The sequence below is a fragment of the Hesperophylax consimilis genome, chromosome 22 (genome assembly GCF_061612785.1).
Source record: "Hesperophylax consimilis isolate HC1 chromosome 22, BYU_Hcon_1.0, whole genome shotgun sequence".
Classification (NCBI taxonomy): domain Eukaryota; kingdom Metazoa; phylum Arthropoda; class Insecta; order Trichoptera; family Limnephilidae; genus Hesperophylax; species Hesperophylax consimilis.
In genome coordinates, this window is record NC_142857.1 from 4,218,489 (window position 1) to 4,235,273 (window position 16,785).

A 16,785-nucleotide genomic window follows, 5' to 3' on the forward strand; every position below is an offset into this window, starting at 1 on the left:
ATAACGAAATAGGCAGTGTTTATGGAATATCAAGTGTAATTTATACAACCGTTTTGAAAAGTTCTTTTCAATGTTTTATAATGATAAAAATCAAGTACATTTAGTATTACATTAAATTTATACACGGTGTTTCGTCTGCAATAAATTTGATACGTTTTATTCTGTATCTTACGATAAATCAAAAACATGAAGAAAATTGTCAATCTAATCTTCGAAATATTTTAAGTAATTAATTATTGTTTGATAATTTACTTTTAGAAAGCTGGGATTGTTAAATGGCTAGAATAAGGACTCCAGATTCAAGTACAGCCTCAATAATTTCCGCAAAAAAGGAGTCACTGTCAAAGAAAACAAAAGCAAAAAATATAATCAAGGCAGCGAAAAATTCCATCACCTTCTTCAAGAAAACTTCAGAATCCAACATGAACCAAACCACTCATAATTGGAACACGATTCGTCCAAGAAAACAACAAAATGTTAACACAATCTTTTCGTCTTGGGGAAATAACAACTATGACGAAAACTACGGGAAAAATGAAGATTTCAAAAGCAAGAGATATCCAAAAGATGTTTTTATGTCTAAAAAGACACCCACGAAGGGTTCAACAGAAAATAAATTTGATAGTTCCCTTAGCCGTTTGAAAGGAAGGGTTGGCCTGTTCAATTTCAAGGGTGTTAGTTCAAATTTGAGGTTCTATCTTCAGAAAAGCACCCTCCATGGGATGCGGTATATTGGAGATGGTAGTCTGTCTTTACTGGAACGGTAAGTCAGATGGTTTATCAATAATTTTATGTCTATTTGTATGTTTGTCAAACTTAAAGAGCCAGCAATCTTTTTAAAAAGTGATCCAAGCAATTCTCACACATTACCACAGTTAATCACCCGAAAATGAACATTTCTTCGTCCCAGGATCTTACCAGTTTTGGCCGTGATTTGAAAGATCAGGTCTCAAATTATTGGATCGTCCTACTACAAACAAATACGCTATTTTATATAAAATACTGTCCATCTTCCATCAAACCTTGCGAAAGGTATCCTTTGTTTAGACACCATAATTATTATAAAATTTAAAATTAATTTTCTAATTTCACCTTCCCGAGGAATCGATCTCTCTCTTTTCATTTATTATATAATATTGAAAAAATTTCAGAGATAGTTTAATATTGTTGAAATTGAAATTTACCACGCATGTAAATTCTTACTATAGCAATGTTATTAAGAAACAATAATTCAACATAATTTTGCAAAAATTTCGTAATACAGTTCATGTTTCATGACATCGCTTAAGTGAATGGCGTGCTAAAATAAATTATCGCAGCTAATTTCGCATATTATTATCCCATTATAGACATACAGGAATTTATTAACTAACATGAAGTGACATGTGAGGTAATTGAAAATAATGCAAACATGACGATTTCACATTAGATAATTAAACATAACCAAGAATATAACGAAAAGTTCTGATGAAGAAATCGGAGTAACCTGCACCAAAAATCGTTAACTTGTGGTCAAAACTACCCTGAGAGCTTTGATGATATTTTTGCATGCTAAAAGTTTTCCACTTATTCTACATATATTTATAAAATGATAAAGTATACGGACGTTTATAATTATGTCGTGATGACCTCGCGGCCATTTTGATAGTGAATCGAGATCGGCTTGGAGTTTCTGAAAGCCTTAATCTGATCCAATTTCCACTATTCATTGAGATGTATGCAATCCTGGATGTCAACTACCAGATTAAAAAATAAAAGGTGACCGAAATTTGAGCCTTGTGGAATTCCAGACGAAGCTCCGATTGTGCCTACTGGCTTAAATCTTTTAGTGATGAAAAAAATTATCAACAATGGATTAAAATCTATTTTTTAAATGTTCTTCGACAAGATATCGTGATCTACGCTTTCGAATACCTTTGCTAAAATTCTATAGATAAATTCGCGTGATGCCTAGGGTCCAAACATTGTTATACCCGTCGAGAAAAAGATAAACGTTTGGTTATCGTTAATTTAGTTTAGTCGAGTGTTTTTCGAAGATCGTATTTATTTACTTATTTTCATTCTAGGGTGTTTTGGTCTCTTTCTGTATTCATGGCCGTGCTGTTCGCAGCCTATTACATCGGCAGCCTGTACAGCCGCTGGGACACCTCGCCCATGATCGTGTCCCTCAACCCCGAGCAGGCGCAGCTGACATCCATTCCCTTCCCTGCCATCACCATCTGTAACATGAACCAGGCCAGGAAGTCCGTGGCGGAGAGGATCGTATCAGCAGGGTGAGTGGACACTGAACACCGGACACTGGCTATCCGGTAATGGAAAGCGGTGTCATCCAGTTTGCCCAACAGAGGGTTTACAACCAAAAAAGTTCTTGCAATACAAACTGTAGTTATCAGAGGGGCGATTCCGGTTCTTTGAATCTAAGGATTTGTTGTTATCCGTCCTTAGGGTCGATTCCGGTTTTACTTAAGGAAAAGGAATTGTCCTTAACCTTAAAATTAACGACCTTAGGATCGATTCGGTTTTACTTAAGGAAAAGGAATTGTCCTTTACCTTAAAATTAACGACCTTAGGGGCGATTCTGGTTTAACTTAAGGATAAGGAACTGTCCTTAACCTTAAAATTCACGGCCTTAAGGTCTATTCCAGTTTTACTTCAGGATAAGGAATTGTCCTTAACCTTAAAATTAACGGATCTTAGTCCTTAAAAGCCGCCCTGTACACATTCCTGTATGGCGCAAACAACAAACACCAGATATTATTTGAGATTTTCCGTATTGCGCTTCCTCCTTCTTTAGCAAACTGAAGTTCTGGAAAGACCCAAAACGCATCGAGCACGCCTTGCTATGGAGGCAATTAAAAACCGCATTAATATTATTGGAAACGATTATTAATGGAAAAGCTTAATAGTTCTTGGTATATGGTACTTAACGGCTACCACATTAATTTAACTAATTATTATACTGAAATACACCCTAAGGGCAGTGGCGGCTCGTGACTTTTGCGTGCTAATATTACAAAAACAAAACACGGCCAAACTCAAAATTTCCTGAAAACCTTCATACAAAATAACGAGTTTAAATAAAAATGTTTTGGACTAAACAACATCAATAATGTCGAATTTTTCAAACTTTCCACTCTCAAAAGTCACGAACCACCACTGCCTAAGGGGATTAACGCAAGACACACGGTATCATTTCTACATACAGAAGCACACACTTCGCCACAATCTACACAGCTCCCATGAAGATGAACGTAGTAACGTTGTCCGAAACGTTGGCCAAAGAAGGAGAAAGCGCAACACGGCTTAATAACCAAAAAAATTATCACGATAAAGTCACACCAATTTGGGTTCCATGATAAATCAACACTCAGTCATTAGAAACGATGAAAAAAAATTTAAACATAACCTAACCTAACCTACTTAACCCAGTTAATAAAGTTTTTGTTTCATCACTTTATATAACTTTTTGAAGATTTGATGAATTATCATTTTGATGATTTATCCGGTCACCACCAATTTGCCTTTGCCACATTAATGGAAATGTATTATTTTAGTTTTTTCTGAGTTCCTGCTTTCGATGTGGGTTTGTGAGAGCACTTTTTGCTGAACCTAAACTTTTGATAATGTCTTTAATGCTTATAGAAAAAACGTGGACAAAAAGGTACTCGAAGCACTGTGCAACGTGCAGAACGACACCCCCGTGGACATAGATTCATCAAGCAAAGCAGGAGAATGGTCGTATTTTAAACAATTTCTCATAAACGTAAGTCTTCTTACTTATCTTCCTTTTACGATTCTGCCAAAATTTAACATCACAACTGCCACTCTAGCAATAATTCAACACTCCTCACTCACCAACACTAAACCAGCCTTTAATTCAGACATACACCAGCACAAAACACGCCACAAAATCAAATACACTTATCGTTATCTATTCACACGACTAAATTTGGAACTAACTTCTTACAATACATCGCATATACGCAATACAATGCATTACCTAGTAACCTAAAACTTCCTGAAACAAACAAAAAAATATCGGCAAAAGCTCTTAAAAGATACTTCCTCAACAGCTTTATTAGCCAGTGACACAATCTTTTTTTGGACGTCTCTAACTTCTGTATATATTTTTTAATTTATTTGTCAAATATTTTTCAATAAATATGTTGAGTCTGTTCAGTCTTTCTCCAAAATCTTTGAACACTTCATTGAACTCTCTTTTATTTTTGTTTGTATTCTTATTTAAACATAATTGCCTTTTGATTGTATAATGTTGTGCTTCCCGAAATGAGTTTTATTAAACTCAATCGGAGTAATGTAGTATATGTAAATCTTTTAAAAAATAATTCTTGTTCTGTCAAATATTTAATTTGAAAATGTTTTAGGTGACCCAGCCGTGCACCAATCTTATAGCCATGTGCTATTGGAGAGCCTCGCCACGGGCTTGCGACACACTCTTCAACACCGCGCTGACTGATGAAGGACTTTGCTGCACCTTCAACAGTGTTCACAGGGACATGATGTTTTGGAACCCGTGAGTACAGATTCCTTCCATGTTTATTTTTTGGATTAGAAAAAGAATAAATGTATTTTTGAACATCCACATCGTTGCGTCCTGCTATTTGAGGGTGTCTGCTAACTGCCAACCCCAGTATCATGCTATAAGGTCAAAGTTGCGTAAGGGCTTCAAATTCAGTTTGGATATCTGTAATATCTGTCGATTGCTGATTGGATTACAACCCAGAGTTTTTTTTAATCCTTCCATCTTTGAGAAATTATCTCTCTTTAGTACCGCAATCTTTATATCCAAGGATACGGTGTTAACCTCCATACCAACTTACAACATTGGATAAGGTCAGCCAATACTCCTTTCAAAAGGTGTCCATATTTGAAAATACATAGATTTTAGATTTTTTTCTCACTATCTAGAACGAATTAAATTTCGCGGTTTTCGTTTTCCAATTGCTGGTATAACTGGATTGCTATTTTTTTATTGGATTCTAGCTACTAGTTTAGGCGGTCGGCAATTTTATATTTCTTGCTTAGTTCAGGACGGCATAGTCCAGTGGTAACGCATTGGACTGCCATTCCGAAGGTCGCGGGTTCGAACCCGGCGTGCGCAAATAAATTTTATTTGATTAATTTGTGTTATTTCACAATTAATTAATTAAAATAATATATAGTATATTTGCGGCACGTTCCAGAGTGGAAGATACTACCAGTATCGCCCTGGTGTAAGACCACCATTCAGAATTGAAACGTTGCTCCAAATGGCTTTAGCCGTGTTTAGTGACTAGATCTGAATAGCCAGGTACTTCCCCACCTTCCTCTTTCCCTTCCCCACTTACCTTCAGCCTCACAACATCCCCCAATTGGGGATGCCATAGTCTCACTGGCTCCAGACGGGAGCAGTTGGGACTCTTGTGAGGTATTCACTATAAAAATAAAAAAAGGCAGTCGCCAATTTTATATTTCTTGCTTAGTTCAGGCAGTCGCCAATTTTATATTTCTTGCTTAGTTCAGGCAGTCGCCAATTTTATATTTCTTGCTACTAGTTCAGGCCGTCGCCAATTTTACATTGTGAAAAAAAAAAATTGTGTTATAAATTTTTAGGGATTTTTTCAATGTTAAAATTTTATGTATTTTCTTGAAATATTCAAAATTGTCATTTATGTAAAACACACCTTTTGAGGTCTAATGTTCTTTCAAATAAAAGTAACAATAACCCCTAAACAGTATTTTTTTTATTTAAAAAAAATACGAACAATTTTGAAATAACTCTAATTGATATCAAGCATCAAATATGGTCTACCACTGCCAGTTTTAATTCAGGTCTGAAAGGGTTAGGTTAGGTTATCTTCCACCAGCCAGGATAGCCGTTTCAGCCTTATGAACCTTGCTTTCGATAGTATTGTTTTTACTTTTCCTTTATTTTTACTTGTTTTTCTTTTGTAAAGTTTCCGAGCCTTTGGTGTAGCTTCTTTTGTAAGTGTAGCTTATTTTGTAACTTGTGTCGTGCATTTATGATATGTAAATAAAAACTTTACATTAACATGTTCCAGGAGAGATTTATCAGACCTGAATGTGACATTTCCATTTCCTCCTGTTGATTGGACCCCCGAAGCTGGATACCCCGCGTCTGCTCCTCTCGACGGTTTCCCTTGGAGACCGATAGGTGACTACTTTGCATTTATTTGAACATCATGTTTGGTATTTGATATTGTGGCTTTTAGAAGACAACCATTTTCGTTACAGGTCCAGGGGCCAATCTTGGACTAACTTTGGTTCTGGACGCAGATATCGGCGAATATTACTGCTCTTCAACGAACAGTGTTGGATTCAAGGTAAGTGAAAAGTCATAAAAAGCTTTGACTTCATTATCGATTGGGTTTTCTTGGTATACATGGTGTCCGGTAAGTGGTGGATAAATTTCAACTGTCGATAGAGCACCCCATCATATTTAGTTAGTTTCACGATATTTGAATAAATTTTCATATCAACTGTTGAATTTGGCAGCCACCTCTGGTCTGGAGCCCCCAAATACCTGGAAAAAAAATCCCTCGATTGTGCGCAGAAACGGGCGGTCCATTTGATAGATTCCCCTTTCTTAACAAACTGATTGCAACCCTCAGAGCACAAGCGTCAAGAAGGTATCCTAACCCTGTTCTAGCGATATTACAATGGAAGATGCTCCGAGGAAGTAGCGTCATTGATCCCTTCAGCACCGATGCATAGTCGAGAAATACGCCAAACGCGCGCCCAACATATGTACACGGTTGACACATGAGAACGGGTCATTTCTACGACTCGTTCTTGAGTTTAACAGCTCGGCTGTGAAACGATTTGCCTTTCTCTGTGTTTCCTCCCTCCTTCAACATCTGTCTCTTCAAGATCCATTTTCACTCCTTCCTCTCCCCAAAAAGATCCTCTACACAGCATTCCTAAATATGACTGAGAGAAATTATTTTCCTCAGGGCCTCCTGTTTAAAAAAAATTGTACAATTTCACAATTCTTGGTCATTTGGTGAAGAATTAGTTATTGGTCATTTCTAAATTGGTAACCCTTTTAGTCCAGGTTATTTTGAGGGTTCGCTTATACATGGTGTCTGGAAACTAGAGATACAAGCGTGAAACTGGTAAATCTACATCACATTTGGATTTGATTTTGTCGTTTTTATTTTTTTTTATTTGAGCTCTTGTTTTCGACTAAATGGAGTCCGAATTTGTTGGGTCACATTTGAAAAAAAATGCCGCTAGAGGGTTAATGTCTTTTAAAATACGTTAAAGAACACAACCACCTCGAAATATGTTTTTTAACCGTTCAGTTTGCTGAAACATGGATTCGCCAGATTCCCGCTTGTACTACGAGTTCCCACAAATCTACAATTCAAGAATTCTGTTTTCCGTGTTAATGCTTAGTTTCTTGGTTTGGTGTCAAACTTTTCATGTCGTACAGAACAAAAGATAAAACAACTTATTGAATGGTACCTCGATTTATTTATTATATTAACTGTTATAAATTTTCATAATGTCATTCAATTTCAGAGAAATGTGTATGAGCCCGAGCGTAATTGCCACCGAAGATATGTTGTAATAACAATGTTGGTAGAATGCAATGAGTCTGTCTGCCGAGTTTTAGCTCGATTGGATTTCAGGAAGTGAGTTAATTTCCTCTACCAAGAGCCATGTAAAGAGTCAGAATAATAGAAGAGTATGTATGAATGTGAATGATGCAAATAGTGTGCCAAGACCGAGTTGTTTGTCGGTCCTTCCTCTTTGCCTACCCCAGCGGGGAAACGTCGTGATGGTTACTTCGTCAATTAGTTAGTTAGATTAAACTGTTGTAGATTCTTCTGCACAACCCATCGGAGACACCCAAGATAACGGACTACGGCGACCTGGTCTCCCCAGGGGTGGAGTTGAGGATGTCGGTGAAGCCGAGGATATCCGACTCCGAGACCAAACTCAGGAATATCGCATTGGACAAGAGGAAGTGCTACTTCGCTGATGAAAGAAGACTGGTCTTTTACAGGTTTGTCACCTACATTATTCATTTTGTAAGAAACACATAGCTTTTATAATAAAAGGTCAGGCAAAAGTAATGTCATAATGTGACTGCCATAATTTTTGCAAATGGCATCAAATGTCATTTTGCTTTGTTGTAGACAGATAAAGAATAAGTTGACAACAAGCAATGGAGCGATACACACGAAGAATGCAAAAATATTGTTACTGCTTATTTGACCATTTTCCGGTATGTTGTTTTAAGTGTTTTAACCAGAGATGTGCAAAATGGGTACCCAAAACCATTTGAAATGCAAAATGGAAATGGGTCAAAACTTTTCCATTTGAAAATTCAAAATGCAAATGGTTTATAGAAAAGCATTTCAAATGCAAAATGCAAAATACCTATTTTCAAAATGCATTGAAAATGCAAAATGGTTTCTCAGGTCAATCAATTAAAATAATTATACAAGTTTTAAACAATTTTGTCATTTAATAATGGACATCAATGTAGAACAAACATATTACATGATAGTAAATCCAAAAACACCACAACTACAGATTATGAAACCACAAAAAAATTGCGCAGGACTAATGTTTCCAATGTAAAAACATAGAAACTGCTATCTAACATTTAATATTACAGCGTCATGGCCCCATGTTCAGTATTTGAATCCGTATTTTTTGTAATGGTATCACTCAATTGCCAGGGCTCCTACCAGGGAGCAACTTGACAAATGTAAATTATCTCTCATAGCGAGGTTGAGGACCGACTGATATTTGGGGCTTATGAAAAAAAAATGAGTGGAGATAGTAGGAAGAATGTTGCAAAAAAGCATTTAAAATGGAAAATGCATTGAGAAAAGCATTTAAAATGCAAAATGGTTTTTAGAAAAGCATTTAAAGTGCAAAATACCCATTTTGCATTTTGCATTTCCATTTGAAATGGATTTATTTGAAATAAAGCACATCTCTGGTTTTAACGCAAGTGGTTAATCCCAAAATGGGATATGTTGTGAGGCTGAAGAGAAGGAGATGGGGAAGAACCTGGATATTCAGACGTGGTCACAAAACGCGGCTATTTCCATTTGAAGCAACATTTCAATACTGAATGATTTCTCTGTCTTTCACCATACTGAGAGTATCTTCCACTCTGAAATGTGCTGCTAATATATCGTTACCCGAGCAACTCCAAAACACGAAAGTGAGCCGAAAAACCATACAAATCTCTCATTATTTCTACAAATATTTTTATAGATATTTGAAAGAAATAGGTACCTACTGTTTTATTTTCAATTATCCATCTTAATATTTGTGGAAGTTACAAGAGATTTCCTGAAAAACATGGGTTTTCGGATTTCCTGATGATTTTTTGTGTTTGGACTTGCATCCATCCGTATACTACTTGGGTACAGAAATTATGAGTATTTTAAAATTAATTAATTGTGAAAGAAACGTTGGGCTAAATAACGAGGACACGAAATACGGCATAATAACTCAGAAATCAGTCACTATAATACTTTTGGCCGTGGGAATTTTAAATCATATGAGAAAAATATTTTTTCATCGGTAATCTATCCACAGAATAGCGTAAATTTTTGTTTGTTATTTTCAAACAATGCAGATTTTTTTATTGATTTCAGTAAATATGTTTGTGGTTTCAGGACTTATACAAAGAAAAATTGTGTAATGGAGTGCGAAACTAGACTAACAATCCTGCAGTGTAATTGCTCGCAATACTTTATGCCAAGTAAGTACGTATGGTGTAGCTAAAACATTTATCTTGACATACTTATATCTGCAGTCGGAAAAGAGGAAAACGAACGGACAAACTATTTGTTCGACTATTCTTAATTATGTTTAAAATTTAATTAATATTTGAGATATTTTCAGAAAACAGTACTGTAAGGATTTGTGGAATGTCAGACTCCAAATGCTACACAGATTTAAAGGGTAAGTAAAAATTATTATGTTCAACGTTTCTTATAACATATGCGCAAGCATCTATCGAATTGTGATCAACTAACAAACATAACAACATAATATAATAATATTTATGCTTGACGGTTGATCTCTATTTGATCAAAAGCTGAAACAGGCCGTGTAACCTCTACGTACCTGAAGGTTAAAATTTAACTAAGAGTGTTACCTGCCTTCGGAACGGAAGTGTTAACGGGGACTGTTCAAATCTCAAACATTCAAATGGTGATGCAAATCGTTGATTTGATGGTCATCAAATCTGAAACACCCCAATGGCATGGACGTGTGTCGAATAAGCTAAACAAGTACAAACAAGTTTTAGCAACTATTCACTTTTATTTATAACTTGTGTTCTGGTTGCAATTGAGGACAAGTTAGGGTTGAACCTAATTAGAATTTGTGTTCTAGTTGCGATCGAAGACAAATTGGGTGTGAACGAGAGTGCCACACTGTTGAACTCCAACTGTGACGAATGTTTCCCTGCCTGCTATGAGCTGTCCTATGACAAGGATACCAGCTCCTCGACCCTAACTGATAGCTTCCAGCTGAGGGAGGAAAACCTGGCGGGGAAGTCACCTGAATACTTCAAGTTAGTTATTGACAAAGAGGCGACGTCCATTTCATGATAACCACAATTCGTATTGCAAAGAAATCACAACTACCTTATAAATGAATAGTATTACTGAAATCAGAATAAATAGACCTGCCCTAAAGCCAAATTTGTGCAACTTTTCGTCAGCGTGGAGGCAGGTTGGCACGAGCCAGGTTCGCGCATTTCTTGATAAAACTATGTGATCATTCGTAGGTACTTGAATGGCGTCTAGCGCTTTAATATGCTACAAATCTGTACGTCCATTGTATGTCTCGACGCTTTGCACTCCCTTTCCTGCATGATCAGGAGTGCTCAAAAGAGTGTGAGAAAGCATGCACAAAAGCGTATGTACAAAAACTTTACACGCACAATTTTTCCCTCGTGAAACCGATAAATCGAATTTTGGCACAGGAAAGAATGTGCATGTAATGGCAGCGTTAGGGTAACCATTGAATATTCTGTTCCAGAACTAACATGGCTATAGTACACGTCTATTTCATGGAAACATCTTTCATACGATATACAAAAGGAGAGCTCTACGGATTCACTGACTTTTTATGTAAGTAAACTTTTAAATAATTTAATGTTGTACTTTTTATGTAAGCAAACTTTTAAATAATTTAATGTTATACTTTTTATGTAAGCAAACTTTTAAATAATTAAATGTTGTACTTTTTATGTAAGCAAACTTTTAAATAATTTAATGTTTTACTTTTTATGTAAGCAAAATTTTAAATAGTTTAATGTTGTACTTTTATGTAAGCAAACTTTTAAATAATTTAATGTTGTACTTTTTATGTAAGAAAACTTTTAAATAATTTAATGTTGTACCATTACAACAGAAAAAAGTTTCCTAAATATTTCTCCAGTGTTTCACACTGTTGAGTTTTTGGAATGGTTACCACAGACATAAGAATATATAGACTAGAAATTAAAGGTGAGGGGTAAAATCAACTGTTTAAGAACGAAGGGGGTAAAGCTGACTGTAATTCGTCAATAAATCAATCTGACAGTATATAGGCATCTCGCATTTTAATATCACCATTTAGTTCTTAAAAGTAAAATCTGCTTTTGAATGAATAGACATTTTTACATGGGAGCGCAAATTACTCGCCACGTTATGAACAAATTTGCGAAGTCCAAATTCGGCAAAAAAAAATTCTTCTATTTTCAGAGTCGAATATTTTGTTTACGTATTTAGTTAAGACACTTTTATAAGTGTTCATAATTTACTTCCCAGTAACAACGATGTGCACACTTGAGAATCGCTACATTCGACCAGATGTATCTCGATGTAATAGTATATGTTTCTACAACTGATTCATATTATACGATGTGAATAAGCTTAAAATGATGCTTACATATGAAATGTAATACGACAATTGGGTTTATTCTCTTTTTCACATCTATTTTTACAAGTTTTCATATCACAAGCCACTATTTTGCCGTGTTATTTCATAAAATGCCTCGACCATAGCTCGACACTAGTTCGAACAAGAATGATGACGTCACATTCTCAAGATTCACGGGAAGCCATACGCGAGCCCAGCCGGCTCCAATGGAACCGGTATGGGGAGTGGGGAATAATACGCTTTTAATCACTTAGGGCAGGTCTACTAATATTCATATGTCTATGATGGTTACCTATTCTTTGTTCAAAACTTTTCTTCTTTTTTTGCAGCAAATACTGGAGGACTTCTTGGGCTGTTTTTGGGCTTTAGCTTCCTGAGTTTTGTGGAGATAATGTACTTTATATCTCTCCGTATAATTTGTGCTTTCTACAGGAAAAAACATAGCAAGACAGGAACAATTTACCCTTTTTCACAGTAACCTAACCATAGACAAAAATTACATCTTGACTTTTGCCCATAGACAAAAATGAGCTAAAGCATTATCACCACCCCTATAAATATAAACAATTAGGCAATATTAGGAAGACTCTAATAGTAATAATATAGGCACGGGACAGCGGTGAAGGGCACCGCGGCCAGGTTCTTAAGTTGGTTCGCGTCGAAAGGCTCGCCCGTCCAATCGGAACACTCAAATAATTTTTTATTTTCATCACTTATTTTTTTTAAATTTTTCGATCTAAGTTTTTAAACCCACGTTGAAATAAAAAAGATAATAAAGATAATGAAAACAATAATAATTAATAATTATAATTTTTATCCAACTTTAAATCCGGCTGCCTGCGAATGTTCCAAGCTGCCGGTTGGCAGACCTGTTTTTTTTTCATCTAGTAATCGACCCCTATCGTAAGAAACCATTCGCGTTCATTTTCCTTACGAAGAAATTTTACGAAAAAATTCGTTTACTATTTCCATGACTGCGCGGAACCTTCCAAGAGACGCACCGGCCGACCAACTTTTTTAAGGCTTACTAAATGTTATTCTCACTACAAAGTAGTTTCATCTGTGTACTCGATGACGTAGCGTTTGTTGTTTCGGGATCCTAGGCTATAAATAGGCTATAAAATGAAACACGGTTTTATTTATTGTCAAATTAAATTTAATCTGTGGAAAAGGGATATTTATAAAATATATACATTCTAACCTCAATCAACAGAACATTGTACGCTCGTACAATAAAATTAAAAATAAAAAAACACCATACAATAAAACAGAACAAAAAATATATCTTTTTTTTTCATTATTTTTAAAAAAATTTTCTAAACAATTAAAATATTTGAAAATATGTCTTTTGGGCTGAAACTAAATATTTAAAAAATAATTTGACAGTGCATAGTTGAAACTGTTCATTTAAGTAAATAATATTACATGAAACAACAAATTATTTAATTTCTGCGTAAGCAGAACATCGCTAAAGTATTATGCTACAAGTCGTAGAGATCAATAGCAAGAAATGTGATTTTAACCTTCAGAGATTTAAACCCTCGGTTAAAACTTACTCGATAATGGTGATGAAAGGGTTAAAAAGTTTATAAATAGGTACTTAAATAATTTAAGAAAAATATTATGAAGTTGTGCATAATGTTAATTAATAAATAAAAAATAAAAGAACATATTTATCGCACCACGGCGCATTTACAATACGTATTTAAAATTTCAACTTATCAAATTTACTTGATGCCGTTTAAACACGCTTTAAAAATAAAAAGGGTTAGTTTTCTTTTTTTAAATAATGGATAGGTACTTTTATAGTTTAAAATTTTCATGTTGATGTTTTATAAAAGTATTAGAATATTACGTACGTATACTTTTGTTTAGTGAAATTTCTATGCGTAATAACTAAATAAATATTAAAAGTGTGACTCGAGTAAACTTGAGGTATGAATTTTATGCTTATGCAATGCATAAGTTTGAGAATAATAAACAGAGATTTCCAAATGATGATTTCCAAAAATCTGTCACAATTTTTCAAAGTGAGGTTCTGAAAATTTGCAACACTCAAAACGTAGTACACACACAAAATTATATCCATTTTATATCCAGGCTGTGAACTTTTGCATGTATTTCAGACATTTTGTATTAAAAAATTTACATCATTCAAGCAATGGCATTACAATACGTCTAGACCCATTATTGTCTCACAAAATTAAGAGAAAATGTGGCAAGTAACAAACACCCTTCTTTCCAGCAATTTAAATGTTGTACACGTATGACAGAGATAGACATTCAAAGAATATATTTGTATGAACCAAAAAGATTTACATACGACCGGGAGGCGTTTTTGTATCTAAAAGTTGCTACACTCTACATCGTGGGTGTGATTGAGATGACAAGAAGCACTTACACAAACTCGAATAAGGAACGGTGTCGAAACGACGTACTGACAGTAGGTTATCCTTTTTAGATCCCGTTCCCGCTTTCGTTTAACGTCATTGTGTTTAAAAATCGGATAGCTGTAGAAGTTATATGGAGCAGTACCACTTATCAGACGTTATTATGGAGTTATCACACTTAATGCCTTGTGGTTCCGACATACACCCCGACTCAGCAACCCGCCTGCTATCCAGTCGTTATATTTACATGTTGCTACATTCCCTATCTCACTTTCTCTAGTGGAAAACTTTAAACTAACTTTGGAAACAATCAAAATAATTGTATTATTTATAAAAATAAGTTATTTGGATGAAATGTTCTTGTTTAGTATGTCAGGTAGTGTTTGCCATATAATGAAAACCAGTGGCAATCTGTGACTTTTCAGTGAGTTGTAACATTGAAAAATTACACATTATGAATTTTTTAGCTAAAAACTTGAAGATTTTTAGATTGGGAAGACTGTGCTCATGAAAAGCCTGAAACTGTCCCTGATAGAAACACTTTCTCACCACCCACGGACATTTTGACACCCATTTACGCTATTTGATTAGACACACAATAATAGTTTAGTACTAAAAAGTACAACGATTACCGTATCTTTCGCTTGCCACTTTTGAAAACTGTAAATCCATAGGCCGCTGTTTCAAATCCGGCTCGAAGGACCAAAATGTTTGATACCCAAATTCAACATGTCTAGTTTGTAATATCATTGCAACAACTTTTCTGATAAACAATTTTCAATAGAATTATTATGTAATTGTTTTGTAAAGATACATTATATATTATGTAGTAAGCATCAATTAATGTGTCCACTGGCTTAAAGGGTAAAATAATAGACACAAACAGAAAACTTCATTTTGCAGGTGGGTTTAATCAGAATATCAAGTAACATTCTCTCGTCGGGTAATGTCCTCTGGTCAGATTAAGATTCCCAGTTAGAGCAAAAGTAATCACATTGGAGTCCACATACTAAGATTAAACAACAAAAACTGACAAATAAAGAAATCAATATGGTTGATCTTTAGTTTGTTGTGAGTTTTAGTTCATAAATTAATAATATAAATAATGGCATCCAACAATCATATCTGGGTCCTTGTAATTAGTAATTAACTTCACTGAGAAAAGGTTTAAGACTGTTGTAAAGATATATTAAAGAAACCAAATACAGCAAGACTAGAAAATCTTGTGAAAGTTATTTATTGCCCAAAATAAGAACAACGATAATTTGTTCCCAAGCAGCTTAAGGATTAAGTTCATAGATGAAATTATCAGAGTTTCTGAAACACTAGGATCGACTAGATACATTAATAATTAAATGAGTTTTAAATTCTATTAATTGAAAAGAATGTCAACTATATTAGAAAAATTATCAAAAAACATAGAAATAATGCCAAAATTACGTGTAATAATAATTGAAGAATTGCTTGAAAAACGCAAAGTAACATAAATGCATTCAGTAAATCAGATATTCCACACAAAACCCTAAATAATAAACAGGAAAAATTATTGATCATGATAATAATATACAAGGCTCAAAATGAATGTCTTTAAAACTACATTACTGTACAAGAGAATTTTGCAACGACAATATAATTCCATGTTTATGTAATTCACAACTTTTTTGCTGAGCTGTATATTTCTTGCTAACGATATACAGGATGTCCGGGGATAAAGAGCGCTAACTTCGGGAGGTGATTCTATATGGTGGTAGAAGTAAAAAAGATAGAATATTTATTTTGCCATGCAAACAATTCAAGTTTTTTACCTAAAAACTACCTTAAAATGATAGAATTTCGAAAAAAGTTATTTATTTTTTCTACTTCTAAAATCATTTAGAATCACCCCCGGAAGTTAGTGCACTTTACCCTTGGACAACCTGTATTACATGTTGTTTTTGCTGGGTATCATAATAGACGACATAAGCATTTATCAATTTATTCATTACTCTTTGCTCAGTGGAAGCAATTTGTCTAACAAGTCTTTACTGAGAAGTATTTTATATTAATTTTTGCTGACCAACGTAGACTGACAAATGTTTTGTGTTAATTTTTGCTGACCATCATAGCTATAATATTATTAAACAAGTTTTACCGAGCAACATTCATGAAATAACTTTTATCTGAGCGGCACATTGTAAAGTTAGTATTTGCTGAGCAGCGTATACGTAAGGTCTAAAGATTACTTTTTGCTGAGCAACATATTTCTAAAGTCAGAGTTTGAGAGCTTGGAAGACTGGTCAGCCGGGGGGACGTCACCGTTAGCAGCGGGAGTGCCCTCGACAGCCGGAGCGTCTCCGGCTTGGATTGGTTTACTGGCAACATTGGCAGTGGGCTTCTGCAGAACGCGTGGGACAAACATCATGGTTCTGGAGTGGTTTCTCCTGCAAACAGGAAAGCATAAGTTATATGGCTAACTGATCATCACACC

General features: G+C 34.9%; 2 protein-coding genes across 2 annotated transcripts in view; one reads left to right on the top strand and one right to left on the bottom strand.

The window, feature by feature from the left end:
- The first annotated feature begins 575 nt into the window (after positions 1-575).
- Positions 576-12,473, top strand: LOC149412717 (pickpocket protein 28-like). Its single transcript, XM_089645397.1, has 12 exons — positions 576-763; positions 2,067-2,273; positions 3,643-3,763; positions 4,386-4,534; positions 6,063-6,175; positions 6,256-6,344; positions 7,848-8,032; positions 9,669-9,754; positions 9,898-9,957; positions 10,393-10,573; positions 11,044-11,135; positions 12,258-12,473. Exons 1-12 carry the CDS (start codon positions 576-578, stop codon positions 12,404-12,406), a joined length of 1,620 nt encoding a protein of 539 aa, XP_089501523.1. The 3' UTR covers positions 12,407-12,473.
- Positions 12,474-12,912: 439 nt separating this feature from the next.
- Positions 12,913-16,785, bottom strand: part of LOC149412718 (spliceosome associated factor 3, U4/U6 recycling protein-like) — a 28,379-nt gene continuing 24,506 nt past the window's right edge. Inside the window, exon 16 of the mRNA XM_089644919.1 lies at positions 12,913-16,738. Within this exon, the coding sequence (XP_089501045.1) occupies positions 16,537-16,738 (202 nt within the window). The 3' untranslated portion in view covers positions 12,913-16,536. The remainder of the gene's footprint in view (positions 16,739-16,785) is intronic.

What these genes read in the sequence shown, in the direction of transcription:
- LOC149412717 (XM_089645397.1), top strand. Translation starts at nt 576, where the DNA reads ATGTCTAAAAAGACACCCACGAAGGGTTCAACAGAAAATAAATTTGAT. An exon ending in AGTCTGTCTTTACTGGAACG is followed by an intron (nt 764 to 2,066) that starts GTAAGTCAGATG and finishes TTTTCATTCTAG; the next exon opens with GGTGTTTTGGTCTCTTTCTG. An exon ending in CGGATTCACTGACTTTTTAT is followed by an intron (nt 11,136 to 12,257) that starts GTAAGTAAACTT and finishes CTTTTTTTGCAG; the next exon opens with CAAATACTGGAGGACTTCTT.